Raw genomic sequence first — 13,533 nt, 5'->3', positions numbered from 1 at the left:
AAGAGAAGCTTACCCTGTGCCCCCAGCTGTTTTAATTCCTGCCTGCTCTGCTTCTGGCATGGAACTGAACTATGGCCTTGTTCTATAGCCAGACACTTCTTCCTTGGGATCTGGGAAGGGTCAAGGGGGGAATGTGGCTCTGATACCTACACTTTGTCCTGAGAGCTGCTGGCTGCAGTGCAATGGCAGATCTGGTAGCAGTGCTGGCAGCTTGGAGGTGTGGTGGCCAGGTCCCTCCTGTCAGTGCTTCTGCCTTGCTGTGCCATCAGCAGGCCCTGGGCTGTGCGGGCAGTGTGACTGTGCAGCATGTAAGTGGGTTATGCAAGGCTTTCACAGCCGGCCTCGTGCTATCCTAGTGAAAAATCAATGCATGGCTTAATTTTCCTTGATGAGGATTATGGGTCATGCCTGACCCAGCTCTCAGCACAAAGCGCCACTTGTGCCTTTTGTTTGGCTGGGCGCTGACAGGAGGGACAAGAGCCCCAAGAGCTGGGCAGGGGATGGAGTGGCATCGTGCTGCTCTCTGCTGGGTTTGTGGGGTGAACTGAGGCCCAACCCCTGCCATGGCCCAGCCACTGCCATGTTGAAACCTGCTCAGGGGTGGCACAAACAGGCCTTGGCTGTGGTGTCCCATTCTGTCCTGAGGGGAGAGTGGGTGCTCTGGGCCCTGCAGGAACCACTGCTCAGCCCCTGCCTCCTGCTGCCTTGGAGCAAGCCCTGAGCTGCTGCCTGGCTTCTTGGCTCCAGCATCTCCAGTCTCCCGTTCACAGGAAGCTGCAGAGTCTGTCTCTCCATGGGCTTGGGGCAGGTGAGGAGCTGCAGTGCTGTTTTCTCCAGACTGGTTTGGAGAAATGGACTGCTCTTGGAGGCACCTGGGCTGAGCCTTCTGAGTTCCGTTGCAGATTGAGGCTGCTGTGGCCCGCAGCACAGCTTTTGGGGTGTCTCCTCCCATGGGGGTCAGTTCAGGGGCTGTGGCTGCTGTTTTCTGCCCGGGCTCAGCGCCGGCTCGGTCGTGGTGACGGGACGCGCTGCCCGGTGCCATTCTGTGCCGTGGCACCAGATGGTGCCACCGTCGCGGTCTCGTTACTCACGCGGATCCTCCACCCGACGGGTCTTGCCCAGAGCCGCGGCCGGAGCGGCTCCACTCTCGTGGCCGGGTGCTCAGGGGTGCTCGGGGCTCACCGGGGCTCCTCGCTCCGCCGGGCACCCACGTCCCGCAGCCCGGGGGAGCCGCAGCGGGACGAGTGCGCTCCCGGGGCAGAGGGCAGGAGGTGTGCCGGTCCCGATGCCCTGTTCCCTGCGCCTAGAGCACTGGCCTTGCTGGCGGGTGTTCGCCACGGTGGGACCCAGCAGCGGGTGCTGGCCCTGCCCCGGGATGTCTGTCCGGGATCTCCATCCTTGGACCGACCCTGAGGGTTCCCGTTGCCCATCAGCTCGGTGCATGGAGGGCTCAGCGCTGCAGCGGTGAGTCCCTGGACCTGTGGGAGGACAAATCCCCCGTGCCTGCTGGGGCGGTGGGGTCCACCCCTGGCCCCGAGATGGGCAGCACTCCCACTTGGGCGAAGCGGATGGGCCGGCGGCTGCAGAGCCCCCCGCGAGGACCGCCCAGCCCCGCACCGGGAACTGCTCTGAGTGGGCCGGGGCTGTCGGGGCGAAATTGTGGACGGCACATCGCGGTAGCCGGTCCCGCCGGCGAGCGCTGTGCCGGCGGGGGGAGCTACGGAGCCGCCCGGTCCCCGGCCCGGCCCCGCCGCCCGCCCCCGGCCCGCCCCGGCCCGCCCCCGCCGCGGCGGTGGGCGCCACTCTGCCGCCGGTGGCCTCGGCGGCGGCAGCGGCGGCAGGATGCGGGCGGGCCGCGGCGCGGCGGGCGGGGAGGCGGCGGCCGAGGAGGAGGCGACCGATGGGGCGAAGCGCAGCGGGGCGACGGGACGGGCGCGGGGCCGCGGCGGGAAGGGGTCCCCGAACGGCGAGTGCCGTCGCGGGGAACCGCCGCGCAGCCCCGGCCCGGAGCCGCCCCGCGAGCCCAAGGTCTCCTTCTCCTGCGGCGGCGGCGGCGCGTCCCCCGGCGGGGCCAAGGCAGCCGAGGAGGGCGCGGGCGAGGATGCGGGCGAGGAGGCCCGCGGGAGCCAGGCCAGCTTCATGCAGCGGCAGTTCGGGGCGATGCTCCAGCCTGGCGTCAACAAGTTCTCGCTGCGGATGTTCGGTTCGCAGAAGGCGGTGGAGCGAGAGCAGGAACGCGTCAAGTCGGCGGGGGCCTGGATCATCCATCCCTACAGCGACTTCAGGTGCGCGGGTACCCGCGGAGCTCGACCGCATCCTGCATCCTGCATCCCGCATCCCGCGGGGCCGAGCATCGGGCCGGGCTGGGGAGCGGGGCCGCCGGTGCGGCCGGGCCGAGGGCACCTTGAGCTGCCGCCGGGCGCGGGAGGGGCCGAGCCAGCCGTCCTCCTCTCCAGCGCAGCCGAGCCAGGCATCCCCCTCCTCAGCGCAGCCGAGACAGGCATCCCCCTCACCAGCGCTGCTGAGCCAGGCATTCCCCTTCCCAGCGCGGCAGCCGCCGCTTCGTGGATGCCGAGAGCCCTCTCAATGCCCAGGCAAGGGCATCCCCTCGTCCCCTTGTCCTTCTCGGAGCCTCGGTAGGGTCAGCCCAGCGCGGCCCTCCTAAGCCCCATTGGACCTTGGCTCTGGCCCTGGAGTGCCCTGGGGTTCAGGGTCCCCCTCCCTGGGGAAGGATTGGGGCTGGGGGAGGGTGAATGTGCTGAGCCGCTGCCAGGCAGAGTGTTGTGATGGCTCCCCCTCCCCCATGGAGGCCTGATCCTGTCCCTGGGGTTCAACCAGTTTGCGGGGTATTCTTCTCGCTTCTGAGAGGACCTAAGTCCCCAGGATCCAGCCTGTGTGTCTTCCAGGCAAGGAACGAGAAACCCAGGAGAAAGGCTCTGCAGCTCCATCTCCTTCCTTTCCCCTGAGCCCTGGGGAGCTCCAGAGTGGCAAATATTTCCCGGGTCGTGTGAAAGCTGCCAGGAGGGAGGGCTGGATGGCTGCACTGTCTGGGGCAGGCAGCATGGCACCTAGCAGGAGTGGAGGGAACTGAGACCCTGCTGGCATTGCTGGTGAGCCAACACTGGGGACTCCCTGGTCCAGCGACCTCAAAGAGGCTGGGGGAGCCTCTTTCCAGAGGCTGGGGGGACTGAGGGACTCAGCTGAGGGCCTCTGACTCTGAGCTGGTGAGTGCTTTGGGGCAGCTTTTCTCAGGGTGCCTGGCTGGGGGATGTTCCTGAGCCAGACCTCGGTTCTGCTCACTGCTGTCACTGACAAGTCCCCACGGCGTAGGGCTCCCTGAGGCAGGTGGAGGTGGTTGTGGGCTCAGGGCAGGGACCAGAACTTGCACCTCCTGCTCTGCTCCTGCCCTCATGCGCTGCCCCTGGGCTGATCTGGCAGCTTCCAGAGGAGCAGTTGGTTCCCCTCAGGGCCACCTTCCTACGCAAGATTTTGTGCCCTTCCACAGCCATGGCTACCCAGCAGAGCCCCCTCCTCATCTCACTGTCTGGACACTGAGTTCTGCTGCAGAGCCAGAGTGAGCAACAGCCTCACTGCCTGATCACTCCCAATCCTGTGGTGGAGGGAACTCCACTGTCCCTGCTGTGACAGAGCAGAGGTGGTAGTGCCAGGTGGATCCTTGGGCCCTTGGCCCCTCAGCATTGCCCATGCCCCTCAGCAGCTGTGGGATGTTGGGGGAGGCTGGGAGTGGGGTGACCCCCACACCTGCACTGTGGTCAGAGCCTGCCCCACTCCTCCACCCTGGAAAAGCCACAGTGGTGGTGGCAGAGCCCACAATACTACTGAGGGTGGGTTCTCCCTGTGATGAGCCTGCAGTGGGCTCCAGACCTCAGAGGCTTCCCCAGAGTGCAGCAGCATCTCTTCCTGGACTGGTACTTGCAGCAAGCAGGCGGGTGCCGAGGTGACCTTGGAGAGTCACCCTGGCTGTCCTGCCCTGCACGGGCTCCATCCTCCCAGAGCCACTATCAAGACTTGAAACCCATTGGGGCAGAGCAGCTGCCTGTGTTTTGATACTGGAAGTGGCGTAGGAGAGTTCCCTGCCCAGTGGGGAGGAGCTGCAGGCAGAGCCACGGCATCCTCCAACTCCACAACCATGCACAGGAACAGGATCGGCCCACGTGGGGCTGAGCCTGGGCGTGAGGAACCTGCTCTGCCTGTGCATGTTGGGGATATGTGTCCATCCATCCCACACTGTCCTGCCTTAAAATAATCAAAAAGCATTTATCCAATAATGATAATGGAGCATGACCTGGTCTTGTTTGCCCTGCAAAACCCATTTCCCATCTTAAGAGAAAATCACTACCCATCTGCATCTGTGACATCATTTCATAACTGGCATCATTCAGCCTTGCTGGGTCCTCACACTGATGGCACAATTTAGGACAGATCTGCTCCAGGAACCCAAGTTGCTATTTACATAAATATTGAATGATGAGGAAGCAGCCAAGGCGGCTGGTGAGATCCTGAGCTGCAAATCTGATAAAAGAGACCTTGTAAGTGTGTGCTGGAGCAGGGCCACCTCCTTTTGGGTGCTGAGTGGTGCTCATCGCTGGCTTTGCCACTTCTGGTCTCTGCTTTGGAAGGAACAGCCCAGACAGTGCCAGATCCTTCATTGCTTCTGTTGTGGTTTCTGCACATCCTGGGGCATTGCTCTTGGGGCTGGAGGAGCTGTGCCCAGCCAGTGGTTCAGGGGTGGTGGCAGTGCCCATTACCCCATGATTGCTGAGAGGCTGCCCGTGGGCTACACTGGCATCCCCCAGTGCCAGCCTGGCACCCACAGCCTTCCACAAGACTAGGCTGAGACTGGGGCTGAGCAGGGTGTTGTCACTGCTGGCAAATTTCTCTTGCAAGAGCTGGTCCCACACCTGAACTGGGGGCAAAGATGCCTCCAGAGCACATGTCCCTGGTGCTGCTTGGCTAGAGCCTTCCTCAACCAGGATCAAATGGTTTCAGCTGAGGTCTTTGCCTTCATGGTGTCACTGTGGGGGCTACTGAGCAGAGGGACCAGACTCCCCAGCTGCTGTTGTTCCCAGTGGATGTACCAGCACTGTCACTGGTCCAGATGTTCCCATTACCTCTGGTGAGGATGTTGTGGAGCTGGGCCCCTCTCTCTGCCATGTCAGAGTGGGGCAGTCAGACCTGGGAGTGCTGGAAGCCATCAGTCATCAGGGAGGAAAGGCCATGACTGACTGGGGGGACTGTGAAGGTTTGGGTCCTTGAGTAGTCTGCTTTTATCCCTCCTTTCCATGGACCCCCACAGTAAAAGGCTTTGCCAAGAGAGCAGCACCAATCATTCATCACAGCTGGCTGTACTGGGATGTGGACAGTGGGCTGGCCACTGCTGCTCACTCAGCTCGGGCAAACTTCTACCATTGGCTTCATAACCCACTTCTCACACCAACCTCGTTTTTAGGATATGAGTATTTAGTGTGAGTTTGAGAAGTGCCAATTCTGTGCTGATCCTGCACTGATGCCAGGCATCCTGGTTGTGTGAAGCTGGGCCACATCAGGGCCAAAGGGCTCAGACCTTGGGGGCTCCTCCTGCAGAGGTGGGTCTCAGGGAGCTCCATCCTGCTGGGCAGGCTGGCACACGTGCAACTTGGCTGATGGGATCAGTGTAGACTGGTGTGGCTGGTTCATGCCTGGCAGTCCCTGGAGCTCTGTGTGCTGCCAATGGATTTGAGCAGGGACCACGCCGTGGCTGTGCCCCCCTGTATGGCTTGGCACCAACTCTTACCTTGCCCAGAACCTCAGAGCAGCACTGCTATGCCAAGTGTTGGGTGAGTGATGTAGTGGGAAGGCAGCAGCACCTGCTTCCAGGGGCTTTGGGCACCTCCTGTCATCATCACTGTCATACAATTGGGTCAGAAGCAAGGGAGGGGTGTCAAGGATCCTGATTAATTTGTTTTCAGATATTTTTAGTAGCTTGGATTGGATCTTTTTTCCCATGCACACCAAACCCTCCAAGGAAGAAAGTGTTGGCATCACACCCTGGTGCCTGGGGCGATTGCACAGGGTCAGTTGTGTGTGATGGGGGATCAGGAGTAGTTTATCTTTCTCCACAGGCCAAATTCTGCCCTGGCTCAGCCAGATTGCAGAGGGATTGGAGCCAGAGAAGAGTTTTGCCCAGCTGGCGAGGTTATTTAATCTTCGTTCTTCGCAGCTTTGCACGGCTGATGCCCCTGTGGGATCCATGCAGCACAGTGGGGTCAGGCTGAGCAGGAACTGCCAGGGGTCTGGGGACAGATCCAGCCCCACAGCGACTCTGCTCATTCTGGCATCCCTGACAGGTTGTGCATTGTGTGGGAGCCCCGGGGTCTAGCAGGGCCCACCATAGGCAGTGGCCTTGCTGCCTGTTTGGTGCCAGTGGCCGAAGCTCAGTGTAGGGGTGCAGGGGGGCCAGAGTTCCTCTGCCAAGGGTACCCTTGGGACCGCCCTGGTGTGAAGTCATCGTTTTGCAGCAGTGACATCACTCACGGTTGCCACGACAACATCTCACATGGGGAAGGTGTCATTGGAGAAAGGTCAGGAGCTGGGATGCTCGGCTCCTTCTGGTCCTGCGCTAATCTGCGCAGTGACAGGGGGAGACCCGGCTCATCGACCCTTCCTGTGTGTAGGGGGGTCTCCCCCTTATCCCCCTTCCCCAGGGCACAGCATGGTCAAGGCACCCCTGCCTATCATCTCACAGCTCCCAGGGCCCTTGCCCAGGGTGGGCTGAGGAGATGTGTGGATGAGGGTCCTGCATATGTGAGCACATGGACTGAGGACCATTCCCTTGCTCCTGCCCCCCCGGCCAGGCGAGGGAGAGCCCAGGTGGCCCCCACACCATCCTGCCGCGACAGAGCTTCTGTGACCTTGCAGATGCTCAGAAAGGTCATCGGTGGCCCAGAAGAAGGGGACGAGGAGAAAGGGGAGAAGCATGGGGTGAGGCAAGAGAGGGCGGAGAAGCCGCGCAGTCCAGGCAGGGGCAGGGGCAGAGGGGGCCGCCCACCCACCCACCGCCCCCGCGTCTGGCCGGGGCTGCAGGCGCTGCCGCCGCCAGCTGCAGCCGTACGTGCTCCGCTGCACCGGAGCCGCGGCGGCTCCTTCCATCGCAGCCGCGCTGCGGGGACTGACGAGCAGCCCCCGCCCTGGCACCCCCCAATCCAGGATCCAACCTGGCCCAGGGAGGTGCGGAGTAGGGTGGCCCTGGCTGTGCCTGGGGACTGATCTCTGTACTTGGGTCCCCTCTTTGGGAGCAGGAAAGGAGGGACTCTCCCTACGATTCTCCCATCCTGCCTCCACCTGCGACCTTGAGTGCTGCTGGCGGTTTGGGGGGTCCTCAGCCCACGGGCTTTCCCGGGGCAGCTTGGCTGCAGGCTGTCCCTCTCTAGTGTCTGGCGTCATCATTCTCCCCTGTCCCCAGAATCTGCTGCCTCCTGCCAAACCAGCCCAGCAGGAGCCCCCAGCCTCATTCTGCACCCCCCTCTACACCGTGATACCTCAGTCAAGGGCTCTGATGGCTGCAGGATCACCTCGGGGGCAGTGTTTGGAGAGACGGGAGCAAGATGTGGTCTCTGGGGAGAGGGAGGTTCCTGTGGTTGAGTGGCATCACAGTGACAGAACCTCAGCAGTGCAGGTCCCTGAGGACAGGGCATGGTGGCAGCATGGGGGGTGGCTGTGGGGCACTGGTGACACTCCTCCCTCCATCTTCTCACTCCCCAGATTTTACTGGGACTTCACCATGCTCCTCTTCATGGTGGGCAACCTGATCATCATTCCTGTGGGCATCACCTTCTTCAAGGAGGAGACCACCGCGCCCTGGATCGTGTTCAATGTGGTCTCTGACACCTTCTTCCTGATGGACTTGGTGCTGAACTTCCGGACAGGAATTGTCATTGAGGACAACACGGAAATCATCCTGGACCCTGAGAGGATCAAGAAGAAGTACCTCAAGACCTGGTTTGTAGTGGATTTTGTATCCTCCATCCCTGTGGACTATGTTTTCCTCATTGTGGAGAAGGGCATAGACTCAGAGGTCTACAAGACAGCCCGTGCCCTCCGTATCGTCCGCTTCACCAAGATCCTCAGCCTCCTGCGGCTCCTCCGCCTCTCCCGGCTCATCCGCTACATCCACCAGTGGGAGGAGGTGAGGACCTGCTGTGGGACGTGCTGGCAGTGACAGGATGGCCAGAAGGAGTGGGACTGGAGGGGCCCCTGCAAGTGCAGTGGGGCTGGGGGCTGCCTGAAGAATTGACAGGGTGGAGGGGATCTGCAGGGCTGTGTGTGGGGCTGATGGGTCCTGTGACTCTGCCTGGAGGGTTTGGGGCATCCCTGGGCCATGGTACAGCAGCCACCATGGATGACAGCCTAGCTGGCTCAAGCTGCTACATCATCCCCTGCCCCAGCAGCAGCAGGACCCTCTTGCCCTGCTCAGCTCAGTACCTCCTGCCTTTCTCCCCTCTGACTTCCTGCCCCAACAGGAGCTTGGGGAGCACCAGAGAGGGCAGCAGGACCCCTGGCCCTCAGGGTCCCCAGAGCAGGAGACAGGGTCCACTCAGGGCTGTGTGGACTGTCAAGGGACATGCTGTAGAGTCTGGAGGTGGCCTGCTCAGCTTGCTGTGTGGCTCTGGCCTGGACCCTACACTCAGTGCTCTGGGGGCTGCCCTGCTCCCTCCTCAGTTCCCAGACTATTTGTCTCTCCTTGAGCATCCGCTGGCCTGGGCTGATTTTCATCAAGGCTCACAGCCATTACCGCTTCCTGGGCGGCAGCATGGCCAGCGGCATCCCAGCAGCTATAAATAGGCAGGTGAAGCACAGCAGCCTCAGAGCTGGAGCTGGGCCACCCATGGGAGCCTCTTCCAGCCGAGGCCATAGGGGTTGGTGCCCTGAGCAGGGCTGGGCAGTGGGGGAGGGTTCCCATGCTCACCTGCTGCCAACCCACCCACTCGCAGATCTTCCACATGACCTATGACCTGGCCAGCGCCGTGATGAGGATCATCAACCTCATTGGCATGATGCTGCTGCTCTGCCACTGGGACGGCTGCCTCCAGTTCCTGGTGCCCATGCTGCAGGATTTCCCCCAGAACTGCTGGGTCTCCATCAATGGGATGGTGGTGAGTCCCATCTGCCCCCCATCACACTCCTGCCTGATCCCCTGCGGCCCTGCCCATCCTCATGTCATCAGGTCTCCATCCACTGACCCCAAGAGATGCCATCCCCTCTCAGGCCATGGCTGCAGTGCCCCATGGGGCACAGGACACCCCACAGGGCAGCTGGTGCCGGATGCTGATGTTGCTCTGGTGAGGTCTCGCAGGACCTGGAGCAGCGGATCGATCCGGGTAGGAGGAATATGCTGACATGGGGCTCTTGGTCCTGTCCCCTGCCGCCTTCTCCTGCTCATTAGCCACAAAGCTGCTATTAATAAATAATGTTCCCTGTTTCTAATTGCTCCCTCTCAGCCCTGCAGCCTCCTGCAAATGGCTCTTCTCCCTCTGTCTCATCCCATTCTGTCAAGTTTCCATCCTTGCTCTATTCTCTCCCATCTGGCTTTCTCCTTTACCTCCCCTGCCTGTCTCACCCTTCTTCCCTGGCCGCATCTCCAGGAAGTTTGGAAAGTTTGAAAAATTTGCTTTTTTGACAAATGCTTGTTGCTGAGGGCTTCTGGGAGATGCAGGCAGAGAACCAGGACTGTGACCACACACACACACAGACACAGACACAGACACAACACACGTGTGTGTGGCCAAAAGCCAGCATGGGCTGAGCCGCTGTCCCTGTCGCTGCAGAACGACTCCTGGAGTGAGCTGTACTCCTTCGCCCTCTTCAAGTCCATGAGCCACATGCTCTGCATTGGCTATGGGAAGCAGGCACCCGAGAGCATGACGGACATCTGGCTGACCATGCTGAGCATGATTGTGGGGGCCACCTGCTACGCCATGTTCATCGGCCACGCCACTGCCCTCATCCAGTCACTGGACTCCTCGCGGCGCCAGTACCAGGAGAAGGTAGGACTGGGCTGGACAGGGCTCATGGCTTCTGTTCTACAACTGGCTGGTGTGTCTCCTCCTGGACATGCAGCCAAGGTGGGGTGAGGGTTTCTGGTGAGGGATGAGGAGATGGAGTGGGGATGTGGGTGGGGGTCCCAGCTGACACCACCTCTCCCCACAGTACAAGCAGGTGGAGCAGTACATGTCCTTCCACAAGCTGCCCGCCGACTTCCGCCAGAAGATCCATGACTATTACGAGCATCGCTACCAGGGCAAGATGTTCGACGAGGACAGCATCCTGGGGGAGCTCAACGAGCCCCTACGTGAGGTGAGGGCTGGAGAGCTGGGTGTGGGATACTGCAGTGAGGATGGGGATTGTCCCCACAAAGGCAGAGAACTCTGGCTCCCTGCCATGGGACAAGAAGTGGTGTGAGTTGCACTGGCTCCTGCCATGCACATGCTTGGGGTTGAACACCTCTTGCTGCAGCTCTGCAGCTCTGAGTGTGAGTGTGGCCATGCAAGATCAGTGTGCCAGTGTGTCCTGGCAGGTGAGCCTGCCTGGGGTGGGGAGCATGTCCCTGGTGAAGCATGTCCCAGCCTCCTGGGCTCACCTGCTTCCCTGCAGGAGATTGTCAACTTCAACTGCCGCAAGCTGGTGGCCTCGATGCCACTGTTCGCCAATGCAGACCCCAATTTTGTCACGGCAATGCTCACCAAGCTGAAGTTTGAGGTGTTCCAGCCGGGTGACTACATCATCCGTGAGGGCACCATCGGCAAGAAGATGTACTTCATCCAGCATGGGGTGGTCAGCATCCTCACCAAGGGCAACAAGGAGATGAAACTCTCTGATGGCTCATACTTCGGAGGTGAGCACTTGTAGAACTGAGTCTGGGTCCCCTCTTGGGGTCTGCGAGAGGCACTGGGGTACCCACCTTGTCCTGGGGAACCCACCACTCACCATGATCCTGGCCTGAAACTGTTTTGTCCTCACTGGTGGTGTTCTGATCTTTGATCTGGTGTTTTCCACCCAGAGATCTGTCTGCTGACTCGTGGCCGGCGCACGGCCAGTGTCCGTGCGGACACCTACTGCCGCCTCTACTCGCTCTCAGTGGACAACTTCAATGAGGTGCTGGAGGAGTACCCCATGATGAGAAGAGCCTTTGAGACCGTGGCCATTGATCGTCTTGACCGCATTGGTAGGGCATGGGAGGAGCTTAAGAGGGAGAGGGGTGTTTCAGTAGAGGGGACAGCCATGGGAGCCCAGCATAGTCGCAGTATGGGGTCTCATGGTGCTCCCTCTCCCGGCCTTCTCTCTGCAGGGAAAAAGAATTCGATCCTGCTCCACAAAGTGCAGCACGACCTCAACTCAGGTGTCTTCAACAACCAGGAGAACGAGATCATCCAGGAGATCGTCAAGTACGACCGGGAGATGGTGCAGCAGGCAGAGCTGCAGCAGCACACAGCCATGTACAGCCCCGTCCAGCCCCAGGTCACCTCTGCCATCGCCACCCTCCAGCAAGCCGTCGCCATGAGCTTCTGCCCGCAGATGGCCAGCCCGCTGGTGGGCTCCATGGCGCTGGGCTCGCCCCGCATGATGCGCCGTTTGCAGTACGCCCAGGCCGTGCCCAGCCCCTTCGCCGTCTCCCCTGTCCTGCTGCAGCAAAGCCCCCCACCGCAGCCGCAGCCTCCCATGCCCCACAGCAACCCCTCGCCCTCGCAGGACCCGGCGCAGCCCACGTCCCTGCCCGCCTCCACCAGCGCCTTCGCCTCGGCCGCGGCCAGCCCGCCGTCCCAAAGCCCGCTGGCCAGCCGGACGTTCGCCTACGGAGGCGCCCCGGGGCCTCTGGGCTCCCAGCTGTCCCTCAGCCAGCAGCCAGCGCCCGGCTCGCCCCAGCGCCTGGCTGCCCACAAGAGCACACAGGCGCTGCACACCAGCAGCCTCAGCCAGGATTCGCGGCCCCTCTCGGCCTCGCAGCCCTCCCTGCCCCACGGGCTGGCGGCCGGCAGCACCCAGAGCCCCCCGGCCTCTGCCCGCGAGTCCTCCACCTCCATCGGCGGGGGCACAGCCACTGCCTCGCCGGGCCCGGGCCCCCCAGGGGGGCTGCGGGGCCAGGCGCCCTCGCGGGGGGCTCCAGCCCACCCGGCGCCCTCGGGCCCGGGGCTCACACCGCCGCCCACCCTGCCGCAGGACTCGGCGGCGGCCCGCAAGGATTCGGCGGCCAGCACGCCCGACACGGACCCGGCCAAGTCCAGGCTGTCTTCCAACTTGTGACCTCCGCACCAGGCACAGGGACACGCGCGCCGGAGGGGCTGCGGCAGGGAGTCCCTTCTCGCCTCGTGTCCACCCTGTGCCGCGGGGTTCGGGCCACAGCCACCCCACCGGCTGCCACCCCCCGTTGTGGTGCCAGCCCCACTCCCCGGCTCCCTCCTGCTGCCCGCTGCTGAGCGGGGCAGCTGCCGAGGGTGGGCATGGGGCTGCTGCACCTGCCACACCGCGGGGTCACCGGGCTGAGCCCCGGGCTGCGTCATCTCCGACCAAAGTCTGGCCCTGTCTCCCGCTCCCTGCAGCGAAGCCCCGCTGCCCCCTGGCCTCCCTGGCTGCCCATAGAAGCCACAGCTGCATCCTCGCCATGACCAACTCTGTGTATGATATCTATGACCTGAACACATCCCTGTGTGTGACCCACAGGACACCTCCCTGGGCTCTCGGCGCAGCCCTGGCGCTGTGTGTGTCCCTGCGCCCCTCCCACAGACCCAAGGCGAGGGGTGACGGTCCAGGACTGGAGGTAAGTTGTGGGGGGTCTGAGGGATGGTCGCCCTGAGGCTTGTAAACACCCACAAACACACTGTCCCCACCCCGGGGCTGAGAGTGAGCACAGCCCCATGTCCCCATAGGCAGCACTAGGACAGAGGCAGATGCTGGAGCCCGAGCCCCAAGCCCTGGGGCTGGGGGAAGGCACCCACCACGTGTACCAAGTGCGTGTGTGTGTGTGTGTATGTGTGTGTGTGTGAGAGCACAGGGCCGTGTGTGCAGGGATGTGTGTGTGTGCACGTGTGCCTCGCTGCCTCGCACTCTGGAGCCTTCCACATTGAATGTACCGCGAGGGTGGGGCCCGTGCCAGCCAAGCACCCCGCGGCTGAGCAGCCAGAGGGACAGGGCCCCGCTCCAAGCGTCCACCTTCCCATCCAGCCCATCCTGTGCAATAAACGTCAGCAGCTGACAGAGCTACGCACGACTCTGGCTCTGCTTCTTTGCCACCGTCCCTCCCCGCCGCGGCTCCGGCTGCTCCTGCTCCTTGTGCCCAGCCCCGGGATCCTGAGCACCGGGCACAGCCCCAGCATGGGCTGCGGGATGCAGCTTTGTCCTTTGAAGAGCTGACTCCCTGCCAGAAAAGCTACAAGGTGAAAAGCCTCCTCCCAGCAGCTTTCCCCTCACCCAGCAGCAGCCAGGAAGAAGCTGGGAGCAGGACTGGGACAGAGTGACTGGGTACAGGGCACAGACAAGAAC

At 62.3% G+C, this 13,533-nt stretch overlaps 1 protein-coding gene across 1 annotated transcript; it reads left to right on the top strand.

Moving 5' to 3' along the window:
• Positions 1-1,793: 1,793 nt before the first annotated feature.
• Positions 1,794-13,247, top strand: HCN2 (hyperpolarization activated cyclic nucleotide gated potassium and sodium channel 2). The gene is made up of 8 exons (XM_071577840.1): positions 1,794-2,285; positions 7,762-8,185; positions 8,991-9,152; positions 9,825-10,043; positions 10,207-10,353; positions 10,651-10,891; positions 11,057-11,221; positions 11,345-13,247. Exons 1-8 carry the CDS (start codon positions 1,843-1,845, stop codon positions 12,295-12,297), a joined length of 2,754 nt encoding a protein of 917 aa, XP_071433941.1. The 5' UTR covers positions 1,794-1,842; the 3' UTR covers positions 12,298-13,247.
• Positions 13,248-13,533: the final 286 nt, after the last annotated feature.

Source organism: Pithys albifrons, chromosome 27, assembly GCF_047495875.1.
Source record: "Pithys albifrons albifrons isolate INPA30051 chromosome 27, PitAlb_v1, whole genome shotgun sequence".
In the NCBI taxonomy this organism is placed as follows: Eukaryota; Metazoa; Chordata; class Aves; order Passeriformes; family Thamnophilidae; genus Pithys; species Pithys albifrons.
Note: the sequence above shows the minus strand (reverse complement) of the source record. Positions and strands in the feature narration are given on the sequence as shown.

What these genes read in the sequence shown, in the direction of transcription:
- HCN2 (XM_071577840.1), top strand. Translation starts at nt 1,843, where the DNA reads ATGCGGGCGGGCCGCGGCGCGGCGGGCGGGGAGGCGGCGGCCGAGGAG. An exon ending in CATCCCTACAGCGACTTCAG is followed by an intron (nt 2,286 to 7,761) that starts GTGCGCGGGTAC and finishes CTCACTCCCCAG; the next exon opens with ATTTTACTGGGACTTCACCA. An exon ending in TCAACGAGCCCCTACGTGAG is followed by an intron (nt 10,354 to 10,650) that starts GTGAGGGCTGGA and finishes GCTTCCCTGCAG; the next exon opens with GAGATTGTCAACTTCAACTG.